Source organism: Lissotriton helveticus, chromosome 6 (assembly GCF_964261635.1).
Source record: "Lissotriton helveticus chromosome 6, aLisHel1.1, whole genome shotgun sequence".
NCBI lineage: Eukaryota > Metazoa > Chordata > Amphibia > Caudata > Salamandridae > Lissotriton > Lissotriton helveticus.
Genome location: NC_136067.1, coordinates 1623834414 through 1623856708, shown reverse-complemented (window position 1 = coordinate 1623856708; position 22295 = coordinate 1623834414). Strand labels below are relative to the sequence as shown.

General features: G+C 44.9%; 1 protein-coding gene across 2 annotated transcripts in view; it reads left to right on the top strand.

Moving 5' to 3' along the window:
• UGP2 (UDP-glucose pyrophosphorylase 2) overlaps nt 1-22295 on the top strand; it is a 476638-nt gene that overhangs the window by 358300 nt on the left and 96043 nt on the right. For both annotated transcript variants that reach the window (XM_078649432.1, XM_078649433.1), the window contains exon 4: nt 2948-3133. In XM_078649432.1, the coding sequence (XP_078505558.1) occupies nt 2948-3133 (186 nt within the window). The remainder of the gene's footprint in view (nt 1-2947; nt 3134-22295) is intronic.

The window sequence follows — 22295 nt, the reverse complement described above, 5'->3', positions numbered from 1 at the left end:
ACATTGTATGGCCACCTGGGATTTGGCCCAGTCTGGACACATAGCAGTCTCGTGTCTTAGGGCCATATGTATCAAGCCATTTGCGAATTGCAAAGGCCGAAAATCGCAGAATTTCGGCCTTTGCGAATCGCAAACGGCCTTTTTGCATGTTTTGGTATGTATGTAATATTCGCAAAATAAGGAATAGCAAAGATTTGCGATTCCTTATTTTGCCATAGCATTTAAGGAATCGCAATTTTGCGATTCCTTAAATGCTATGTATGTACCATTTTTGGGTTGTGAATTATGGTTAAGAATTCGCAAATTACCACCAACTTGTAGTTCATGGTAACTTGCGAATTCTTCAACAAATGCACAATTTGGCATTTTTTAAGGTGGCATGTGATGCACACACATGCCCATAGGGCATGTATTTGCGCCATATGCACACACATGTACCTTACAGGGGTGCAGCAGGGTGTCTATGAGACACCCCTGCACCCTTGAAATAATTCTCAAATTGTGATTAGCAAATTGCGAATTCGCAATTTGAGAATTATTTCGCAATCATTCCTATGGGCCTCCTGCCCCATAGGAATGCATTGGAAATTATTCCTTAATTGCGAATTCGCAAAATGCGAATAAGCAAATAAGGAAGATTAAGGAATCGCTAAAAAATAGCGATTTTCTTCATACATACCATTTTGCAATTCCTAAATAGCGATTCCTTAAAAATCGCTATTTAGGAATCGCAAAATAGTTTGTTGATACATATGGCCCTTTGGCTCTTGAAAGTAACATGTGGCTGGAGGTAACTATGATGAAATGCATTCCCAGAGATTCGATTTACAAAGCCAGACTGAGCATTTAAATGCATTCTGACACTGTTTACTGGACCACAAAGATCCTTCATACTCTGACAGTAAAGGCAATGTTTTATACAACTGTTCTTATAAATGTATGTCTGAAAGTATAGACCCTTAAGCTAATTGGTGCCAAAATCTTAGGAATCCTTTTCTTTTTTGGGTGGAAGCATGCAGTGCTTCTCGTAAGAGTACATGTGCGTTTGGAAATATCTACTGCAAACAACGTCCAAAGGGCAGACGATTTTTACAATTTTGTTAAAGGGTATGTAAAGATTCCTGTGTCGTGTGCTGCCGCAGTCTCCGAGTTGTTTAAAAGGTGCTACTACTGCGGGAGAAACTGCCTCATTCATCTACGAAAGAAAAGCCAGAGGGCGCCAGAGAGTGTGAGTGTTCTGAAAAGCCGGCCGTTTGTGAGGGAGTGAAGTTCCTCATACAAGTTGCACTTTCCCAGGATTTTAGCTGAGTCTCCAGTGGATTTGATACATAATTCTGAACTTGCAATTTAATATGTAACCAAATAAAAACGAGTCTGCATTTTGTCTCTAAATCAGCTTCTGAATCGTGGGAACAAACGTTGTTTTTCATGGGAGCGAGCAATGTAAAATGAAGCTCAACTCTTCAGTCCTTGACTGTTGACAGCATTATTGGTGCATTATATACCTAACAAAAACGGTATGCAAATAATGTTTACATTTTTGCTGCTGTTTGAGAGGCATAGGTACTTGGGCTGATTAGTCTGCCATTTAACAGATGAGGGCTCAAGTGGTCCCTGGCTCTATAGCCTTCATTAAAGCAAGATGTGTACAAGAGGTTGTAAAAGCTGAGAATAGGTGCACATCATTGTACTGCAGACCTTCATCCAGTCTGTCTGTACAACTGGAAGACAGAAAGCAGAAAAAATGAACATGTATGTGATGTACAAGCATGTAATCCCCTCACTGATGAGTAAACTATACATTCATATTTTTTTAATTTGAAGTTACTTGAGTGGGCATCAGCAGGGTCGTGGTCGGGTAATAATCAGGAGGACCCCATACAATAGCTGCAGAGCCGAAATTCAGTGCCGATTCAGAAACATGTATACATATATTAACTGTGCATTTCAGCAAATCCAATATGCACCCGTGGATTCCAAGTATAAGCAATGCAAACGTGTAGGGAAATGTACGGATTACATAAGACTTGGGGCCGGGGGAGGGTGGCATGTTATGGTCATAATATTTAAAGTGGGAAGGAAAAAGTGAAAATGTGTAAAGTTCTGATGTCATATCTAGACATGCGTATTATGTATAATGGGTCCACTACTCACAAGTAGGATTGGGAAAATGTGTGTGAGCTTTTGGGCGAATACCACTTGCACCCGTTTCTTAGAGATGGTCAAGTAACATGTGTAACTCGTAAAGTTTTGCGAATTGGGTAAACTGGTGTAAATTACGACCATAAGAATGCCCAGCTTGCTTGGTATTGGTTTACACCTGTGTTCTGCATCTGTTGAGGTGAGACCATGTGACCACAATCAACCAGTTAACACCGCAGAGGCATCTGGGCTCTAAAGCCCTGCTGTAGAAATGCCAGCCTTATTGCCCGAGGTCTGTGCGAGCCGATAGGTAAGGTCTAAAGTGTAAAACGTAACCCTCGCGGCTCCACAAACGTGATATACTGTGTAAGGCTGTACATCGAATTCACAAACGTTTACTCCACTTTGACACCTGCGGAGACCGCAAACGGACCTGGCAAAACTATAAAAACACATAAATGCACAGCTGTTCTATTTTAGTGCTTTTCAGGTTGTGTTATTGCCATAAGTCAGTATTGTTTAAGCGTGTATTGGGTGACGCTGACCTTTGCTCTCCCAGAGCTCTGTTGTGTCTCCCGGGTGTAAATTGATCTCGTTCTTTCAGAATCCTTTATTCTGTCTATAGTTGGTGCAGAATAAGAAGCTGAATAATTAAGGCTTTCTGTTAACTTCCCCGGCACCCAAATAAAGATCACTGCTTTCCATGAAATTCTAAACATTTACAGGGAGGGGCTGAACTGCCCTTGGCCGCGCCATCTTGTGAGTGTATTTTCTAATGTGTTTGCCTCTCTGCTTTTTTTTTCAGATTCAGCCCTATGAGAAAATAAAGGCCCGGGGCCTGCCTGACAGCATTGCTTCAGTCTTGAACAAACTGGTGGTGGTGAAACTGAATGGAGGGTTAGGCACCAGTATGGGCTGCAAAGGTCCCAAGAGTTTAATCAGTGTGCGCAATGAGAACACCTTCCTGGACCTGACGGTGAAGCAGATTGAGGTATGTCCTGGGTGATATCTCAGTGAAACCGTTTGAAATACATTAATGCCAAGTGTGTAGTTACGTTCTTGTCCTGTAGTGATTGTGACACGTTTTCAATCAAGATTCCAAATGTAAGTTAACATTTTCTTGAGGACTACAATAAGCAGAACTGTGTACAACATATTGTCCTTCTATTTTACTTTTCTTTTGTGCCATTTTTCCATTTTGCTTCACCACCCTCATATTTTATAACTGGGAATGTCGCCCTACCCCTTCCATTGGGGTAATAGCTTAAACCGAAGCTGGGCTTCCCACTTTTACATCCTCGTTAGTGGCTCTGAAGTGAACCAGTGCTTTACATCAGTAAATACACTCAGAATGCGTTTTTTTAGGTCTCACCTAAGCTAGACGCTTCAGCTATCTGTTGAAAACAGACCAATTCTATTCAGTTTATAGACTTGAGCCCCTTGCTCAGAGTTCCCTGCTCTTGATTCGATGGCTTTCCTCACTAATATTGTTAATCTTAAACTGTAATTGGATCATTTATATTCTTCCACTACGGACCTGAGGATACTTTTTTACTCAGCACTTCTTCCTACCTAGCAGTCTCCACCATGATTTTCTTCTGCCTACCAACGCGACCTCCCCGCTGTCTGCTTACCCCGGAGCTTCAATTACTTGTGCTATGCGTGAACATTTCAATATACACTTAAAAGGGACTTAAATCCTCCTCTTTACTGACTTCTCATTGGTTCCTGAGCGTGCCACTTACCTTTCCTACTTTTCTATTGGCTGTAGCATATTTTCCTGCATTTACCAATGCTTGTTCCTCGGCTGCTTCTCTTTTCAGGTTCCTGCTGCCAAAGTACTGTTAACGTTCGCTTTGGTGGAATTATAGTTCCATAAAGTTTTGCTTTTTACACTTGCAGCATATTTATATAACAATTCATCACCCAGAGAGATTACGTGATTTGCATAGAATCGCAGGATGTTTCGCAGTGCCGCCGAGACTTGAACTGGGATCACTAGCTCTCGAGTCAGCAGCTCTGGCCGCTGCATCACACCCTCTCCACTCCTGTGTTATCTGTCAGGGAGCTCTTTCCTTCTACCGGACGACGATTGATTACATAGGTGAAACTTGTGCATGCTTTAACAGGAGGTCTGCAGGCCCTATGCTCTGTTTGCTCATCCCGCCCTGTTCACTCCTATTGCTCCTCTGTTGTTCTCCAGTGCTCCCCTACCCCTCCATGTCTCACTCCCAGATTGTTTACATTTTTGTTTTTTGTTTAAGGGACTGGCACCTGCAAAGTACTGTGCATGTCTAATTGGCACTCCAAAGTACTTTATTTAAAAAAAAAATATTTCAGTGTTCCAACGTGGCTGACGCCATTTTAGAACAATAAAATGGGTTAAAAATAAGCAACTGGTACAATTTTGGCTTTCTTCCATCCCCCTCTTTGTTTTACTTTTACCTTTAAAACAATTCTAATTGGTGGATGGCCATTTTAGAATGTTAACGTAAAATGAAAAGATAAGGATAAAAGATAACTAGTGCATGGGCTCCAACGCAATCCAAAAGTACTGCACTTGCTCCTTTTTTTTTTAAGGATGCAACCTATATTCTTTGCCAGTGCGTGTTCTTCTATGTGCTGTTTTGAAATGCTAGATATACTTTTTTTAATGAGTATTTATTGCTTTTACAACAAGAAAAGCAGACAAGATCACATGCTGCAGTTAAGTTACATAGGTAACATCGTATTGTATTAATTCTGCACGTCATCAATTTGTTCCCCTCCTAACAGTAGAATATCCAGTCTAAACTCAAACATGTCCAACACAACTGGTCAGGTCTTGGTTTACATCGTAGCTAATATTACAATGTAGTTATTAACATCTGTGCCCCATTGCAAGCTGCCTTCTATATATACCTGTATACAGGGTCAAGACTGATTTGCGTTTGGCTGGGTCTAAGCTGGGGTGGCATTGTGAGCAAAAGAAAGATGAATTTAAGCCAAATCTCTTGACTGGGGGGGGGAATGTTTAATTTTGTTCCACATTCCGTCCATCATTTGTGTGTCTTTTTCATCTCGTCCTAAGTGCGCTGGGTATGCCCAGACGGGGGCCCCGGGCTCACCGTGCCACTGGATTCAAGCTAGCCTGGCAGTTAGGGTTGATACCCTGAAATCGGTCCCAGGATGCTTGTTTCTGGTCCATGGAAGAACTGGTTCGGCAGTTCGGGCTGCACTGTTCCAATAAGGAATAGGGCAAGACTGATTTGCATATGGCTGGGTCTAAACTGGGTTTGCATGGTGAGCAAAAACGATGGATTTAACCCAGATCTCTTGACTGGGGGTGAATGTTTGATTTGTTCCATCTTCTGTCGATCATTTGTGTCTTTTCCTATATATACACCTAACATTGTATGAAAAGGGGAAAGTTCCAAAATCTTCCGACCCTCTTGTGCATCCTTGGTATCTACCTCTGGTATGACTCTGTGTGGTTTGTTTAGTATGGCCTGATTACAGATATCTGTTGTGTCCCCCCCCCCACCCCGATTTAAAATTCTCAGCCAGGATTAAAAACTTCTCTATTTCTCTCTCATGGGGGCCTAGGACCAGGGGGGTGGGAAATTGTACTCACCATCTCTACCCATTCCATCAAGTCCACCGCCAGTTTTTCATCTCTGCTTACTTGTTGCACATTGCAAATTCAAGCTTCTTTAGGAGGCACTCTGGGACACGTCCACTGAATGGCAATGCATCTCTTAGCCAGGATTGTGCCCAATCTGAAAAACGTCCTTTTCATACATTTCCTCTCTCCCCCTGGCCTCAGGAGGATGCCTTGTATATATAGTGCTTCAATGTGTCAGTCACTCCCCCTGGGATGTATATGGCAGTTATTTGGGCTACCTCCAATCACAAGGCATTTATGACCGGGCAAAGCCGGACCATGTGTAAAAATTCAGCCCCATTGTGGCTACAGCTCGCCAAGGCAGACTGGTATATTTTATGACGTTTGGATGGTGTGGAATACGTCGTATGTATGTCGTTTTATTCCGCCAGTTTAAAGCACACACTGCTGGACACTTTCTGCACCCCTTTATATGCTGTCACCCACTCCCTGTCTGTTAGCTCGCCATTCAACTGGTCTCGCCATTTATTCTGTAGCTTCAGTGTCTATGCCAGAAGAACAGGTCCTGTGCACACGCTAGTGAAATTGGTGGTCCTGAAGTCAGGACGCAAAATTTACATGATCATGGATAACACGTGAAAGATTCAAAAGGATCAAACGCAAAGGTTCATGTAGGTGAAAATGTTTTTATATGTCAATTGTTGGTCAGTACAGAAAATAATAGCCAGCCAGCCTACTTATTGGACAACTGTAGGCTGTCCACCACAAGCTCCTATTCAACCTAAGGCTGTTGTCCGCATCCAGTGCTATTCATATGCCTGGATACCCAAAATCGAATGTTTCCCAGGGAATCCCTAACCGAAGAGGTCATCACTGTTCAGGTCTCTTAGCCCGTATCGGGAATAATTTGGATTTGTTTTGGCTAATACAGAGACCTGGGATCTCCCAGAATTCTGTGAGGGCCTCCAACAGGATCAGAACCTAGTAGATCTGATGCTGTAGGTACACCAGGATGTCATCGGTATAAGTGGACACTACATGGGTGGTATCTCCCACCTGTATTATCCATAGGTTTAGCCTTCAGGCCAGGGATTTCATCGCAAGCAGCAAGGGTGACACAGGGCAGGCCTGTCTGGCTGGCTATTATTTTCTGTACTGACCAACAATTGACTTATAAAAACATTTTCACCTACATGAACCTTTGTGTTTGATCCTTTTGAATCTTTCACGTGTTATCCATTATCATGTAAATTTTGCGCCCTGACTTCCGGACCACCGATTTCACTAGCGTGTGCACAGGACCGGTTCTTCTTCTATTTCGGTTTAGGTCTTCCTTCCGCTGCAGGGGTTGTTCTCTGGGTTTGTGTTCCCCTGTCCTGTTATTGCACCGCGTGCCCACTGCACGAACAGTCCTATCAAGAGATCACACCGCTCAGAGTGCCACTGCTTCTTGTTCTCTCAACCCAAACCCAGTCTCTTCCAAAAACTCAGTGTCTATGCCAGTTTGTCTGTTCTTAGCAAGCGGTATATATAGCAGACGAGGTGTCTACTGTGGGGCAGGGCAGAAGCATCGTTAGGGCCTGTGACTGAGGTGAGGCCTCTGGGAAGGAAGTCCATATTCCCCTGGGTGGGTGGTCTAGTTTTGCATATTGTTGGAAGTGACCTGAGCTAATCCCAAAGTTTGCCTGAACTTCCTGAAATTATATCAATCTATTCTCTGGATATACATCTGCTGAAGTTATGCAGCCCTGTCTTTTCCACCTTTCCATAGACTTGGTCAAGGGTATCTGTGCAAATGGGGTAACATGCAACAGAGGCATGACTGCCAAAAATGGCCGGTCTTTTAATTATTGCTGTCAACACTCTCTCAGAGATGTCAGGCACGTTGGATCACATAAGGGAGGGGACCTGCGCCCCCCACCCCCATCCCTTCATTACTAAAGTGGGCAGTGGCTCATAATCATGGATTCCTCTGAAGAGATGTTTCTCCCAGTTATCCCCGTTTTTCAACCAGTTGACTGTGAGCTGCACCTGGGCCGCCGTGTAGTAGAGTTTGATATCCGGAACCTCTAGCTCTGCCTACCAGCACACACTTCAGTGTTTCCTGTTAATCTCTGCCAATTATGCCTGCCCATATCTGATCTCCCATCAGTTGACGTCTTGTAAGGGATCAAATAGGTAACCACGGGCAGCTTATAAAGATATCTGGGTAGGAAAATCATATTTTCCACCATTACTTTGCCCATGACCGATAGTGGGAATGTTTTCCAAAACTTATTGGACAACTGTAGGCTGTCCACCACAAGCTCCTATTCAACCTAAGGCTGTTGTCCGCATCCAGTGCTATTCATATGCCTAGATACCCAAAATCAAATGTTTCCCAGGGAATCCCTAACCGAAGAGGTCATCACTGTTCAGGTCTCAGCCCGTATCGGGAATAATTTGGATTTGTTTTGGTTAATACAGAGACCTGGGTTCTCCCAGAATTCTGTGAGGGCCTCCAATAGGATCAGAACCTAGTAGATCTGATGCTGTAGGTACACCAGGATGTCATCGGTATAAGTGGACACTACATGGGTGTTATCCCCTACCTGTAGTATCCATAGGTTAAGCCTTCATAGCCTTCAGGCCAGGGATTTCATCGCAAGCAGCAAGGGTGACACAGGGCAGGCCTGTCTCGTCCTGCACTCCATCCTAAATGGCTCGGAGACCGTGATGCTCATCCGGATGTTTGCCAGCGGCTGGGTGTGCAGCAGCTTAATTTAATATAGGTCTGTCCCGGGCACAAGGCCCGTAGCACTTTCCAAAGATGGGTCCAACAGATAGTCAAATGCCTGTTTAATATCCAGTAGTGCCAGGGTGTAAACCTGATCTGAAAAGTCCACCATGTGATGCCCATGCGTCCGCTGGCGAATATTGTGAAGAGTAAGTCTCAGTGGCATAAAACTGCATTGGTCCTCGTGCACCAACCCCGCGAGGGCTTCTAGTAAGAGCTTAGCAGGGTCTTTACTCAGTATTTCAACGTCCACATTTATCATGGAATGTGGTTGATAAGACGAGACATGAGTCGGATCCCTATCAGGCTTGGGAACTGTTTGAGCTCTTCATTGAAGCTGGTAGCACCTCAACCTCATAAGCCTCATTATACACCACCAGCAACCTATCTGCCAACAAGCCCCTTTAATCTGGCTATACCCTGCCAACAGAGATGTGTCTCCTGGAACAATGCTATGCTGACACAATATCACCTGAGATTCAAATGTATCCAGTGGCATTTGGTGTTGTTATTGAGTCCGTTGTCATTTTGTAGGTACTCCCACATTAGTAATTTGTCGCTAACTAATTTGGCCTTGTTCGTGTGTTACTCGCTTCTGTGTGCTTGGCATGTTCGTTGGTCCCGGTGATCTGACCTTGGTAGTAAAACAACTGTGAACCCTCCCAATTTCCCTCACATACCCCTGAGTAGTGTTATGTACACTCCTTAATCTCAAACAGATAAATAAAAACAGGGATATCTCTAACACCATCCCCCAGTAACTGAGATAAACCGCCTGGAATAGAGGTGTGAAACAACATGCAGTTCAGTTGCATTTCAGAGGAGTACCACCCATCTGCAACCAACCACCCCCTCCACTGCACCGGCAGCAAGCAGGGCCGGGACATTCAGCCCTCCACACACGAGAAATTGTAGCTTAACAGTCCTTCTGATCATAGCAGCAATGTCATTTCGAACCTCTATTCATTTGGGGCCCCAAAGCCATCAACCCATATCATTGCTGCTTTGCCGTATGTCACTGAAATATAGTTCAGCCAGCTCCTTTTACCAGCTACCTATTCTTCTGTGCTTTTTATGTGCTGCTCGCTTCACCCGTCAGTTCTGCAGCCACTTCAGGGTTCATTACCAGAGAATGCCAGTGCTTTGTGCTCAGTGTTGGGAGACATCGTTTACCACGCATCCATTTTAACGTGGTACTATTACATTGTGGTTTTCACTACACAAGTCGTTACTTCGACTTGCACTGGAGGGCTCTGTATACTAAGGAATAGTGTAAATTACTGTTTCCAACACCTTCCCCACTGTATGTAGACTGGAGTTGGAATAGTAATTACACTATTCCTAAGTCCAGTGCCCCTCCAGCGCAATTCGATGTAACAACTTGCGTTGTGAAAACTGTGATCTAACAGACCGCGTTGAAGTGGCCCTCGTATCATCATACATCCTCTGTGTTTCGCCCATTCACCTGGAAGTCTGTCCCCATCTGAGCCCACCAATGCCTCTTTATGTGCCATCAGTCTGCAGCACAATGAACTGCCCGTGAACCTCCAGCTGTTACATGCACTAGATGTTTCCTTGCCCCAGGGCCATGCCTGCCCCTTACCGGTGTTTGGTGGGTGTGACGTGGTCCCTCCCACCGCCTCTGTGATTGTTTCCAGCCACTACCATTCCTCTTCTGGCGCAGTAACCAAATGGGCCTTACCCTCAGCTGTATGCGCAGTTTCGCTGGATATATTAGGCTGTACTGAAAGTTGAGGTCTCTATTTTCTTTTTATGGCCAGAAAGGTAGTCGGCTTGTCTTGCCCACTCTTAGTATATTTAGGGAATACTAAGATGGAAGCATTTTCATAGCGCTACAGCCCGCTCTTTCCCACTTGTTATAGGATATTGTTGCGCTCTCTGTAGTCGAGCAATCGTGCTATCTGCACTCTTGAAGGGGATGGGCCCAGGCTTTGAAGTCACCAGCAACCTAATGGCCCTTTCTATCGGGAAGAACTTGGAGCGGAATGGGAGCGGCAATGTTTTTGTAATCCACTCCTCTAAAAACAGCTCAGCCAATGGGCCTTTGGCTTGTTCCGGGTATCCGATATATTGGAGATTTGTAAGCCTTGAACGTTCTTCCATGTCCTCAAGGCATTCTTCCATACCAGACGTTTGGGTCGTCAAGGAGGCGACACCGGTTTTCAGAGATTTGGCTTCTTTTTGCGGCAACTCAAGCTGGTCCTCTGCTGATAATAATATAGAGTGAAGAGAAAAGGTGCCTGAATACACCCCTAAATAAAGCCAGTAAATCGAAAACCATAAAATGTGATTTACAAACCACAAAGCCAATGGTAAGCAATGGACGGTCAACTTCCTGAATGTCCCCAAGATATCTTTAACAAACCAAATTGTGCGCTGTCTGGTAGGCTTCATCCTAAAAAGGAATCCTCTTTTCAGGCACCATCACCTGCTTTCACTACTTGCCGCATTGGATGGTGTCAGCAGCCAACCAACACCAAAATTGATGTAGGACTTTTTTATGCTGGAGTACAGGGCAAAATTGTCTACTCTGCCATCTTGCTAGGCCACACCCCCTACTAGAATTGCTTGGCAGTGGACAGTTCTTTTTGAGATTGTATAGTATTGACACCACAAAGTGTAATTGTATCATCTTCTCATCCAGAGATTAGTGGGGTGCAATAATCTAAAAGTGTAGAAAAGGCTTGGGAGTTAGGTCATTTACTGTGGCTGAAAGTAATTATTGGAATGTCCTGCCTTAAGTCTCAGGCTTATGGAGGAGCTTCTTTCTCTCTTTCTCTCTTTCTCTTTCTTTCTTTCTTTCTTTCTTTCTTTCTTTCTTTCTTGAAGGTAACTAAAATCCATCTTTTTGGGAAAATTCTTGAAATAGCACTCCATTGTTTCTTTTTTGTGACATGTTTGTGATATGCAAATGAATTGATGGAATGACGCTTTGACTTGATAAGAGAAGGCACACTTACCATGGGGTCTGCAATTTTGGAGGAGTGTGTAATATTGTGGGGCCTGCACTTTCACATGTATTAATTGTCTTAGCAGAAATGTTGCTCGTTTTCCTTTTACAACCCTTAATGTATTTCGGACTGCTCTGCAGTTCTCTCTCCTGTTTTAATAATAATGAATTATGTTGCACTCAAACCTGTTCGTTCAGATTCAGTTACTGCAATTGTTTGGGCACTTTTTTAAAATATCGGTCACATAGTTAGGAGGTAACGCTGAGTGACAAATTAAGTTATTCCTTACTGGTTTTTGGTAATGTTTTGCTGCTTGAATAAAGGTAAAATTAGTCAAATAATATTTCACTCCAACTTTCTATGACCATTCAGCCAGTGTTAGGGCAAGTCATGTTGTACACGTCTGTGTGTTAGAGATACCTCTTTGACATGAAATAGTCTAATATATAGTTTGTCCTCTTTACAGACATAGTACACGCTTGCAATGTTGTTAATCCGACTCAGTATGCTAATCCGATTATGAAGATTAGTTGGTGAGTTGAACACTCCCAACTAATGATTTCCCCAAAGGCATTTTGCTAACGTTGGCAAAGGTAGTTGAGCACAAAGGTTATTTTCTAAGAGCCTTCAAAGAAAGGACTTTAGGGCATCTGACCTTCCAGTCTTAGTAACTTTCGAAATGTTGGTGTCCTACCATAATTTACAGCCAGCCATATTGGTAGTTATGCTCACATTCTGCAGTCTCTGATGTATGTATTTTGTGTGTCTCAGATGAGATTAGATTTTCTTGTGGCAGGTGCATAGTTGGCTGAGCTTTAAAAAAAGATTTTTCTCCAAAATTGAAAAAAATAACATTTATGGATCAGTTCTTGGTCAGTATGCCTATTTCCTTCATGTATGAATTTCCAATCCTTTTGGCGTATGCTGCTTAATAGAGTGCACTGTATCCCTCTATGAGCTACCTTGCTTGTTCCACAGTGGTAGGGCATCCTGTATTCTTGGAAACGGTGTGTCCTCTGCAGCCCAGGTTTGGCCAATAGTAGTATAACGGATACATTGGAAAGAGAATAGTACTGAAGTGATATAATATAGTTACAAATAAAAGCTGCTGCTTCTGCATCTAACTAACATAAAAAGAGTAAAGTAAAAACGGAATATGCAATGAGATCCCAGTCACAACTGCTTTGTTGTGTCATACAGGAAGGACATATACATTATTGACGAGTAAAATAAATAGTTTATGCTTGCAAGAGTGCAACTTTGAAACTGATCTCCTGTTCATGCAAGATATCATAGGTTTTGCATTGCAGGGCACCCTGGGATCCCTTGTGCTAGGGAAGAATCCACCATACTACTGTAGATCACATGAAAAAATGATTTCTTCTTTTAAATTTAGCGATGGTATCCATAATTATGTTTTAGTTGTTTAGCATTATTAGGCTTGTTTTTGGTTCTATATGTGCCAAAAACCCATACTTTCCACCATTTTTTTTTTAATGTTTTCTACCCACTGCATGTAGTTTCTGTTCTGATTTTCTTTATAAATATTTGCATTCTCCATTGTCTTGCATGAAAACCCCAGTGGGTGTTTAATGGACCTATTTAAGCTGCCTGTAGTGGAGGCCAGCCTTTTTCAACATCAGTATATGAGTTTCTGATGTTGGCCCACTCAAAACAGGTCAGAGGTTTCTTGGTATAATCCTTCAAAGAATTTAGTTTTCAAATATTTGTATTGACATTTCAAAACGTCATAGCCAACATCAAACATAACTTCTGCCAACATTTCTCCCAGTTTTCCCCCCTGCTGGTCAATGGTATACATCATAAGACACGGACAGTTGAATCCTGTGATGGCTGTGGTTCAGGCAGGACTGGGGTAGGGCACCGCATGAGATATCTAGCGAAGGTGAGGAGGCAGCTGGCCTGATTCGTTCAGGAGGGCACAAAAGGGGTGAGTGATAAGCATGCTGATCTTTGTGGAGTATTAAGGCTCTTAGGTAGATACGTAAAGACGGTAGGCAGAACCATGTGGCTCAGTTCACTTCACAGTGATTAGGCTAATCAAACCCAGACAGTGGATACCTGTACGGGAGCATAACCTAGGGAGTAAGTGCTACATACATGGCCTATCAGATGAAGGAGTTCCAACTATCTTTGAAAATGTGTTCTTGGCCGTTCATGGAAGGCTGATACAGCTCCACTATCAAGCCAGTCTTCGAGGATCTGGCCATAGTGTGGCCCAGCTGCATAGTAGATATACACAGCTTAGCTGCTCTTAGCACTGAGTCCATCCAGTGTTTTTCGTGGTTTGAAAGTTGGGACAGCCATTGCCATCTTAAGGTTCTCATGGCATCTGAGGTTGTCTCTCAGCATGTGACCGACTTCAGATCAGAAAGGACGTAGAACAGGGCATGATCACAGCACTTGAAGAATGTCAGCCTGCTTGGTGACATCGCCAGGAATTAGATGTGGGCACTAGTTAAGCTCCGTGCAATTTAGCTGGTGACTAATGCCAGTCCTGGGGTACCTTAAAGTAACAAAACATCATTTGAGCTTCCTGGAGGCTCTTGCCATGTGTGGCCATAAGTTAGGACTAGTCTGTCGGGGAGTACTGAACTTTGAATCGGTCCTACCATTGGATCCAGAGAAGACTAAGTGGTTCAGAGATCATATAGGCCGTATACCAGTTTCTTATAATGACCAATGACCAGGTATGAGTGACGTGATGAAGGGAATGAAAATTAGTCCTCTGTGTACCTCTGGGACAGTAGACCATGTAGAATCTGGAGGTACCGCCAGAAGTGGGACCATGGTAGGTGTATTCTGCAGCAAGATCTGGAAAGGCCTTGATGAATCCCTCCTTTAGCAAGTGTTGTATTTCCAAGATACTGGCTAACGCGCCCAGTCTGCCCAGGACCGTGTGGAGTGGTTGATGGCAATAGACCTTTTGTGCCATAGAGGTGTTTTAGGATGTAGAAAACCATCCTCCTTTTAATAGGTCTTGAGTCGATTTCCAGACGGCATTCATCTCAGTCAACATTGGGTTGTAGAGTCAGTGGAGGCCCTAGGACGGCATATAGGACCGAAAGGCCCTGTGTATCATTAAGCAGTTGAGATTCTAGTTTTGAACCAGAGGGATGTTTTAATGTGTGACGCTAAGGTGATCAGCCATTTGTGTCCATTTTTGTGCCCTTTAATAGGTCCTGAAGTGAGGCAGGCGAAGGCCGGCCGATGTTGTGGCTGCATAAAGTTTATTCGATACCAGCCTCGGAGGGGTCACCCCACACATTTGCAGACTGCTGCTAGTATTTTATCCGGGATATGGAAAGGGAGCCTTCCAAACAAGCCATTACATTTGGAGGCCTCAACCATCATGATACTTGGACCCTGCCTCACAGTGATGGGTGAAGGGCAGACCATCTTGAAAAAGGGTACAATGTTGTCTTTTTTTTTTTTTCATGGACTGATATCGATGCTCACCAGGTCGCCTAGGTATCTTAGACCACTCGGTATCCATTTAGCCAGTAAATGAATTGAACGTCAAGCAGTCTGGGGTGTCAGTGGCATGGCCTCTGTTTTATTCCAGTTCATTTTATTTCCATAGGAGTGGGTGAATGAGTTGATCCGATCCATAAGCAGTGGGATCGAGGCCCATGGATTACTTAGCATCCGGAGTACGCCGTTCCCATACAGCAGCAGCTTCAGTTTCCCAGCCGGAGTCTTAATGCCCATGATTTACGCCCACATTCTAATAGCTATGGCCAGTAGTTCCAAGGCAAAGAGAAAGAGGAGCGGTGACAGATGGCAGCCCTGCATTGTGTCCAAGATAATGACAATTGAGCCAGAGAGGATGTTGTTGAAATGTATTCTTGCCCCTAATGAGTGATAGAACAAGCAGACTATCGGGATAAAGTTGGGTCTGGTCATAGTGAGGAAAAGGTAGGGCCATTTGACATGGTCGAATGTCTTCTTGTTGAGTGAAAGGAGTTTTTCTTCCATATCATTTCTCGTAGACCAGAGGATGTATGCCAAAGTATGTAGGTGGTTACAGGATGATCTGTAAAGGACAAAGCCGACCTGATTGTTGGGACCGAATGACTAAGGCAAGTGTGGTGCCCTGACTCTTGGCCAGTATCTTCATGTCGCAATTCAACTGCAAGATGGGGAGGTAGTTGGCACAGGATAGATTATCTTTACCTACCTCCGGTATAATGGAAATGTGCTCTCTGTTAAATACTGGTCGTACGGAGCCAGTGGTTTTGGCTTAGTAAGGAATAGGTAAAATTGCTCCTGTGGAGTCTCGTAAAATTCCTGTGGAAGCCATCTTCCCCAGGTGTTTTCCCATGTTCAAGACTTTAATGGCTTCTGCAAGTTTCTTGTCTCCGATGTCTTGCGCCAGTTCCTCTTGAACATTCACAGTGAGAGCAGAGGCCTGACATGAATGTGTCTTCCTGGGTGTAGTGTCTGCCAATTACTCCTTCAAATAAAGCTTTAAGTAGAAAGTCATAAATTCGCGCACAACATCCAGTGGGTGGGTGGGTGAGAATTTCACAGGCGGTTGCATGGATAGTGAGAATTACACATTGGACTTCCCTCTGTTTGAGTTGCATTGCCAGCAGTATCCCTGCTTTCTCGCAGTGTTCATAAGCTGTCTACCTGATGCAGGCGAGTGCTTTCTCCGCTGCCAGGGTGCAGACACTGTTGAGTTAAAATTTCTTATTCATCAGACCTCTCAGGTGTTCCGGAGTAGCGTGGGCACAATAGTCACCCTGGAAATCTCAGATCCATCTCCAATGTATTATTCTTCAAAGCAGTGACAGATCTCGCTATATGGCGTCTCATTAACTTCCAGCCACCCATAGGAGCTGTTTAGAGTCTGTGGTTGGGTCATTCAGCGTCGGGTACTCATTCAGGAGGGCCTTGAGTCAGATCTTCACATTCGGGGATTTGAGTCACATCGTTTTCAGTCACCATGTACGAAATCTTGGAAGAGTCAGTTGCAAGTTTGTGGTGAGTGTAATCGGGGCGTGGTCGAATACAGCTCATCTTTCAATAGTAAACAATTGTGTCAGAGTAAAAACTGCCGTATTAGGAGAGAGGTAAGTATACTCTCGATCCGCGGGGAGCAGTAAGTGCCAGATAGCATGTAGGGAGTTATCTGTGATCAAGTTGCGGAGTACTGTGCTACCCCGATTCTGCCTAATATCTGGTCTTTTAGTTTTATCCACAAAATATTCCAAGATCAGGTTCCAAACCCAACCAATAATGAGTTTGTGGGAGCCAAATTCTACCAGTAGTCCGGTAAATCCTAATAGCAAAAAACGTTTCCTAACCATTGGGGCATAGACCAATCTAATGATCAAAATCTGGTCAGAGATGTTCCCACGTGGGAAAACATGTCAGCCCCTGTCACCCGACCATGTTTTTTGTGTATGGACTGGTAACCACTTATGTGTGGAACAGGATAGCAGCCTCGTTTTTCATGAAGGCAGTTGTGTTCAGGCAGGGCAGGTCCCTGTCTGGATCTGATCCCAACGGAAAAAGGGCCATTCCAACCCTGTTAAATTTGAGGTCAGCGGATTCAATGTCACTGGGGTATATTTCCTGCATCAGGGTGATGTCTGGTTTCCTGGAGCCCAAGAATGTTAGCATTTTCCTAAGTTTGATGTAATCGGTCATGGATTCACATTTAGAGACCAAATAGTCATGTTCAGAGTTCAGTGGTAAGTCATGGTGTGCTACCAGGCAGAGGTGGTAAGCAGGGTCCAAGAACCCGTGGTTTGTAACTATCCAGCTAATATGAGTCGGTTAGAAGCAAAGACCAAGGAGTCTGTGAGGGTAGGTAAACTTTTGTATGTGTCAAAACAGGCAACTTCAAGCTTTCCACCCCTCAGGGGAACAAGGATGTACCAGACCACCAAAATCTGGGTGGCAACTATGAGAATAAGAACCCCTGAAGGGTCAGTCTATAGGGATGCATAAGTCTGTCATCTATTATGGTTTGAGAGGAGCCCTCTATTTATTTCTATCCAGTGTGCCGGTTACTTGCCAGTTTTCTCTGTCTGGGTCCCTGCTCCTGTCAGGGGCCCTCTGAGCATAGCATCTGGGGAGCCGCAATTCAGGGTGGGGTAGTATTCATATGTTGTTGTCATGCCTCATCATCTTCCCATCAAACCTCTAGTTGAGCCAGATCACAAAACCTCTTTATTTTTGGCAATGGTGACCAACATGATTGCTGGATCCAGTAAGCCTAAGCACCGGGCTAGGGCATTAGGCTTGGACCTCTTTTTATGTTTCATACAAAAATTCTGCTGCAAGTAACCTTGCAGGTGTTTAACCGTGTTTCCAGGCCTCCTTAAGAATCGTTATGAAGGTAGGGCAGTAGAGGTCTTTGAGCAAGTGGGTGGTTAGTTGCAGGCATAGCTGTGAATTGGTGGTCGGTCCCACATTGATCCAGCTAAGGATTGTGCATTTGTGTGAATAAATGATCTGTACATCAAGAGGGAGTCTGTTTTTTTCTACCCTTTCCAGTAGTTCCTACGAGGTGTTGATGGTTTGCTTAGAAAGTTGAACGGATATTACTGAGTTGTGCTTGAAAAGACATTGTGGAATATCCAGCACTATGAAAGAGGACTAAGAATATTTTTGGTGGACCAGTATGAATGCCACAGTAAGCCACTGGATAAGGAAATGTGAATGTTGCAAAAGGGACACATAACCATAGTACTACATCAGCATGTCACAAGGTTGTCTCATTTTCTTTAGATTAACTCTTATTGGCTGCAGGGACATTGAAATAGGGAGACTTATTTTTGGGGAGCATCCTAGTTGATTTCACTAGTTTGGCGCCAAATGTGTTTTTAACACTTTATAGCTAATATTAACTAACTTTTGGTGGGTGTATGAAGTAGTTACTAGGTCCTGTGTTCTAGTGGCCACTCGATCCCACTCTCCATCAAGGTATTCATTGTGGTTCAGCACAACTCCAACCACCATTTTGGGTGTAGTACTCTCGTCTTCGCAGTCCTGTCGGGGTACATGCAGAACTTTGGTTTACTCTATTAGGGGACCAGCTGCAGTGCAGGATAACAGGTTGCCAAAGGAAAGCCATCGTCAAGCATTTGCGACTGCAAGCCCGTCCCCCTGCCCTCACCACGTCTTCAACAAGGCCGACTCCATCATCGCACCCCACCTACGGGACATCATCAACATCTCCTTTGCCACCGCAACCTTCCCGGAGTGCTGGAAGCACGCCGAACTCAGCGCTCTACTGAAGAAACCATCAGCGGACCCCACCGAACTCAAAAACTACCGCCCCATCACGCTTCTCCCGTTTCCGGCCAAAGTCATCGAGAAGACCGTCAACAAGCAGCTGGCCGCCTTCCTCGAGACAAATGGATCCCTCGACCCCTCGCAGTCTGGCTTCCGGGCCAACCACAGCACCGAGACCACCCTCATTGCCGCCACTGACGACATCCGAGCCCTGCTCGACAACGGGGAAACAGCGGCCCTCATCCTCCTGGACCTCTCAGCGGCATTCGACACCGTCTGCCACCGCACCCTAATACAGCGCCTCAGCAACGTCGGAATCCAGGAGAAGGCACAAGAATGGGTCACCTCCTTCCTCGCAGGAAGGACACAGAGAGTCCGCCTCCCCCCGTTCAAATCAGAGGCCACCAAAGTCATCTGCGGAGTCCGCAGGGTTCATCGCTCAGCCCCACCCTCTTCAATGTCTACATGAGCCCCCTTGCGGCCATCGCACGCCAGCACAACCTCAACATCATCTCTTACGCCGACGACACCCAGCTGATCCTCTCCCTCACCAACGACCCCGACACCGCCAGAGCCAACCTACACGAAGGGATGAAAGACGTAGCCGAGTGGATGATGAACAGCCGCCTGAAACTGAACTCAGACAAGACGGAAGTCCTTATCCTGGGATCTTCGCCCTCCGCCTGGGACGACTCCTGGTGCCCCCCCGCCCTGGGCAGCGCACCCCAACCAACGGACCACGCACGAAACCTGGGCTTCATCCTGGACTCCTCCCTCTCCATGACCAGACAAGTCAACGCCGTCTCCTCGTCATGCTTCAACACCCTGCGTATGCTACGCGAGATCTACCGGTGGATCTCCACCGAGACTAGGAAGACGGTCACCCAGGCCCTCGTCACCAGCCGACTGGACTACGGCAACTCCCTCTACGCCGGAACCACTGCCAAACTCCAGAAGAGACTCCAGCGGATCCAGAATGCCTCAGCAAGACTCATCCTGGACATCCCCCGACACAGCCACATCTCCGGACACCTGAGAGACCTGCACTGGCTCCCGATCAACAAGAGAATCACGTTCCGACTCCTCACCCACGCACACAAAGCCCTGCACAACCAAGGCCCAGGATACCTCAACAACCGACTCAACTTCTACACTCCGACCCGCCAGCTTCGATCGACCAACCACGCCCTCGCCGCCGTCCCCCGCATCCGAAGAGCCACCACAGGAGGAAGGTCCTTCTCCTACCTGGCAGCCAAGACATGGAACTCCCTCCCCACTCACCTTCGCCTCACCCAGGACCACCTCGCCTTCAGGAAGCAGCTCAAGACCTGGCTGTTCAAACAGTAGCCGACCCCCTTCCCCCCCCCTCCCCCCAAGCGCCTTGATACCCTCTGGGTGAGTAGTGCGCTATATAAAATGCCTTGATTTATTGATTGATTGATTGTCAAATATCTGATCAAATGGGCAAGATTTGTTATGCAAGAAGAATTAATTTCATTACGATCATGTTACTTTGTCTGGCCTGTTGATTTAAACTATTTTCCACAAGCTATTAAAATATATGAGTCTACATTTATAGTGCGCAAACTTGTGACAGGTACTCGACATGTCAGTTGATTGCTTTACCCCGCTGAATCTGGTTAATTAGGTTATTCACTTCGATGGAGTCAACTGAAGGGAATCCCCCCCCCCCTCCCGCCCACCATACAGTCGTTTAAGTCAATATCCAAGGACTGCAAACGGTGCCCTTTTGACTTGTAAGAGGAAAATAATTTAGGAGAGTTTTTCTGATGCCTTTAGGGAGACCGTAGATATTACAAACCAAACAAAGGGTAACTGTTCAAGGTATGGGCTCAAATAGTTACCCCCAAACAAGAGAAGGAAGGGAAAGGAGGAAGAGAGTAAGATCCTATGTCTAAATCTCACATACTAGAGACAAGCGCAAGTCTTGACTCTTGATGCCCTCACCCACCCCGAAGGATGTCATGCTTCATCATCGGGCGTTTGCTCCTCGTCGGGCCGGCGCTGCAATACCCTACGGATCCCCCGAAGGGTCGCTTTAGCAGAGATCTTTTGTTTGTACTGCCGTAAGATGAGTGTAGGAGTGAGAAAGAGAGTTCTAAGATAACAGTGAGTGAATAGTAAAACTGGCTAAGGGATACCAGAGTGAGTAAAACGTGATGTATAGGTTCCCTTGTCAGGTTAAAAAACCCGTAGTTCGTAATGTGCCTTAGTAGTTAGAGGTAGACCTGTTTCGCACCGTCTAGGTGGTCAGAACGATCAATGGCGCTTCTTTAGGACTAAATAGCGTGAATAAAAAAGTGAGTGGAAATGGTTGGGTCTAGAACTCTTCTAAATCTGGGCGATCCAACCTTGTGTGCAACTACAAAGTGGCAATAACTTTATTGAAGGGCCGCTCCTGTCGCAACCTCGTCTAATATAGTTGGTTTTGCCATAGGCCAGTGCCTGTGGACGCCCGCACTGTAAAGGACGTTTCCCACCGGGTGCACTGTCTGTCAGCACCTACCCCTCACACACCTGCCGGCCCAGGCTAGGTGCTGACAGACACTGCAACCTGCGGGATCCCAGTGTACACAGTTCATATTTTCTACTTCCTTTTTAATGATACATTGGGACTGTTCTGCCTGAACTGCAAAGCTATCTTCAGCTTGCTTTTTGCAGCTGAGACTGTTAAGGAAATTCATTTTTATAACCTTCTGATTAAAGGTCCACTGTTATTTGAGCAATCATTGGATCATGTTTGGGCTACTGTAATTCTGTTTACAACTCATTCTGTGTTCATCTCTGTTCCGAGATATCTTCTTCATAATATAGTTGATCCAAAATAAGGCTGCCAGACCCCTACCAGGTCTCCCACATGCACGTCAGTTTCTCAGTATATAAGTCTACTACACTTACTACGCACTGGAACCCGTAACAGGTTTACATCTTTGTGTACTTATTCCAAAGCTATTCATGGTCAAAATCTAGAATTCTTCTGGACCTAATTACAGCCTATAGACAAACTCGCAACCTTCATTCAGCCACAGATGGTAGTTTAATCCTTCTTAAAGTTTGCAAGGATAGAGTGCGGGATGAGCTTTTTCTTCAACGGTGGCTATGTTGTGGAACCGCTCTTCTTTAACACTTGTGCCTCTCGTCAGATTACTTAGCTTTCAGGAAGTTGTTCAAAATTGTTTTATTAACAATCTAAATGGCTCTATGTTAATGCTGTGCTGGAATAGTGCTAGTGTTTTTCTAGGGTATGCTCACTCTACAAAACTGAAAAATACATAGTATGGAACTTTTTACTCATTTTGCTATAGTGCTTATTGATTATTTTTCTAAGTGACCTAAGGTGATTGAAGGCATTCCTATTGATGGCACGGGATTACCAGTCCAGTTAATCAGACTCACCTGGGCCCATAAACATTCACACTTTGAACCGGTAATCCTGTATTGACTTCCTGCCTATCAGAATTTTATTCACTTTTAGGACTTATGCCTGTATACCATGACTTACTAAATC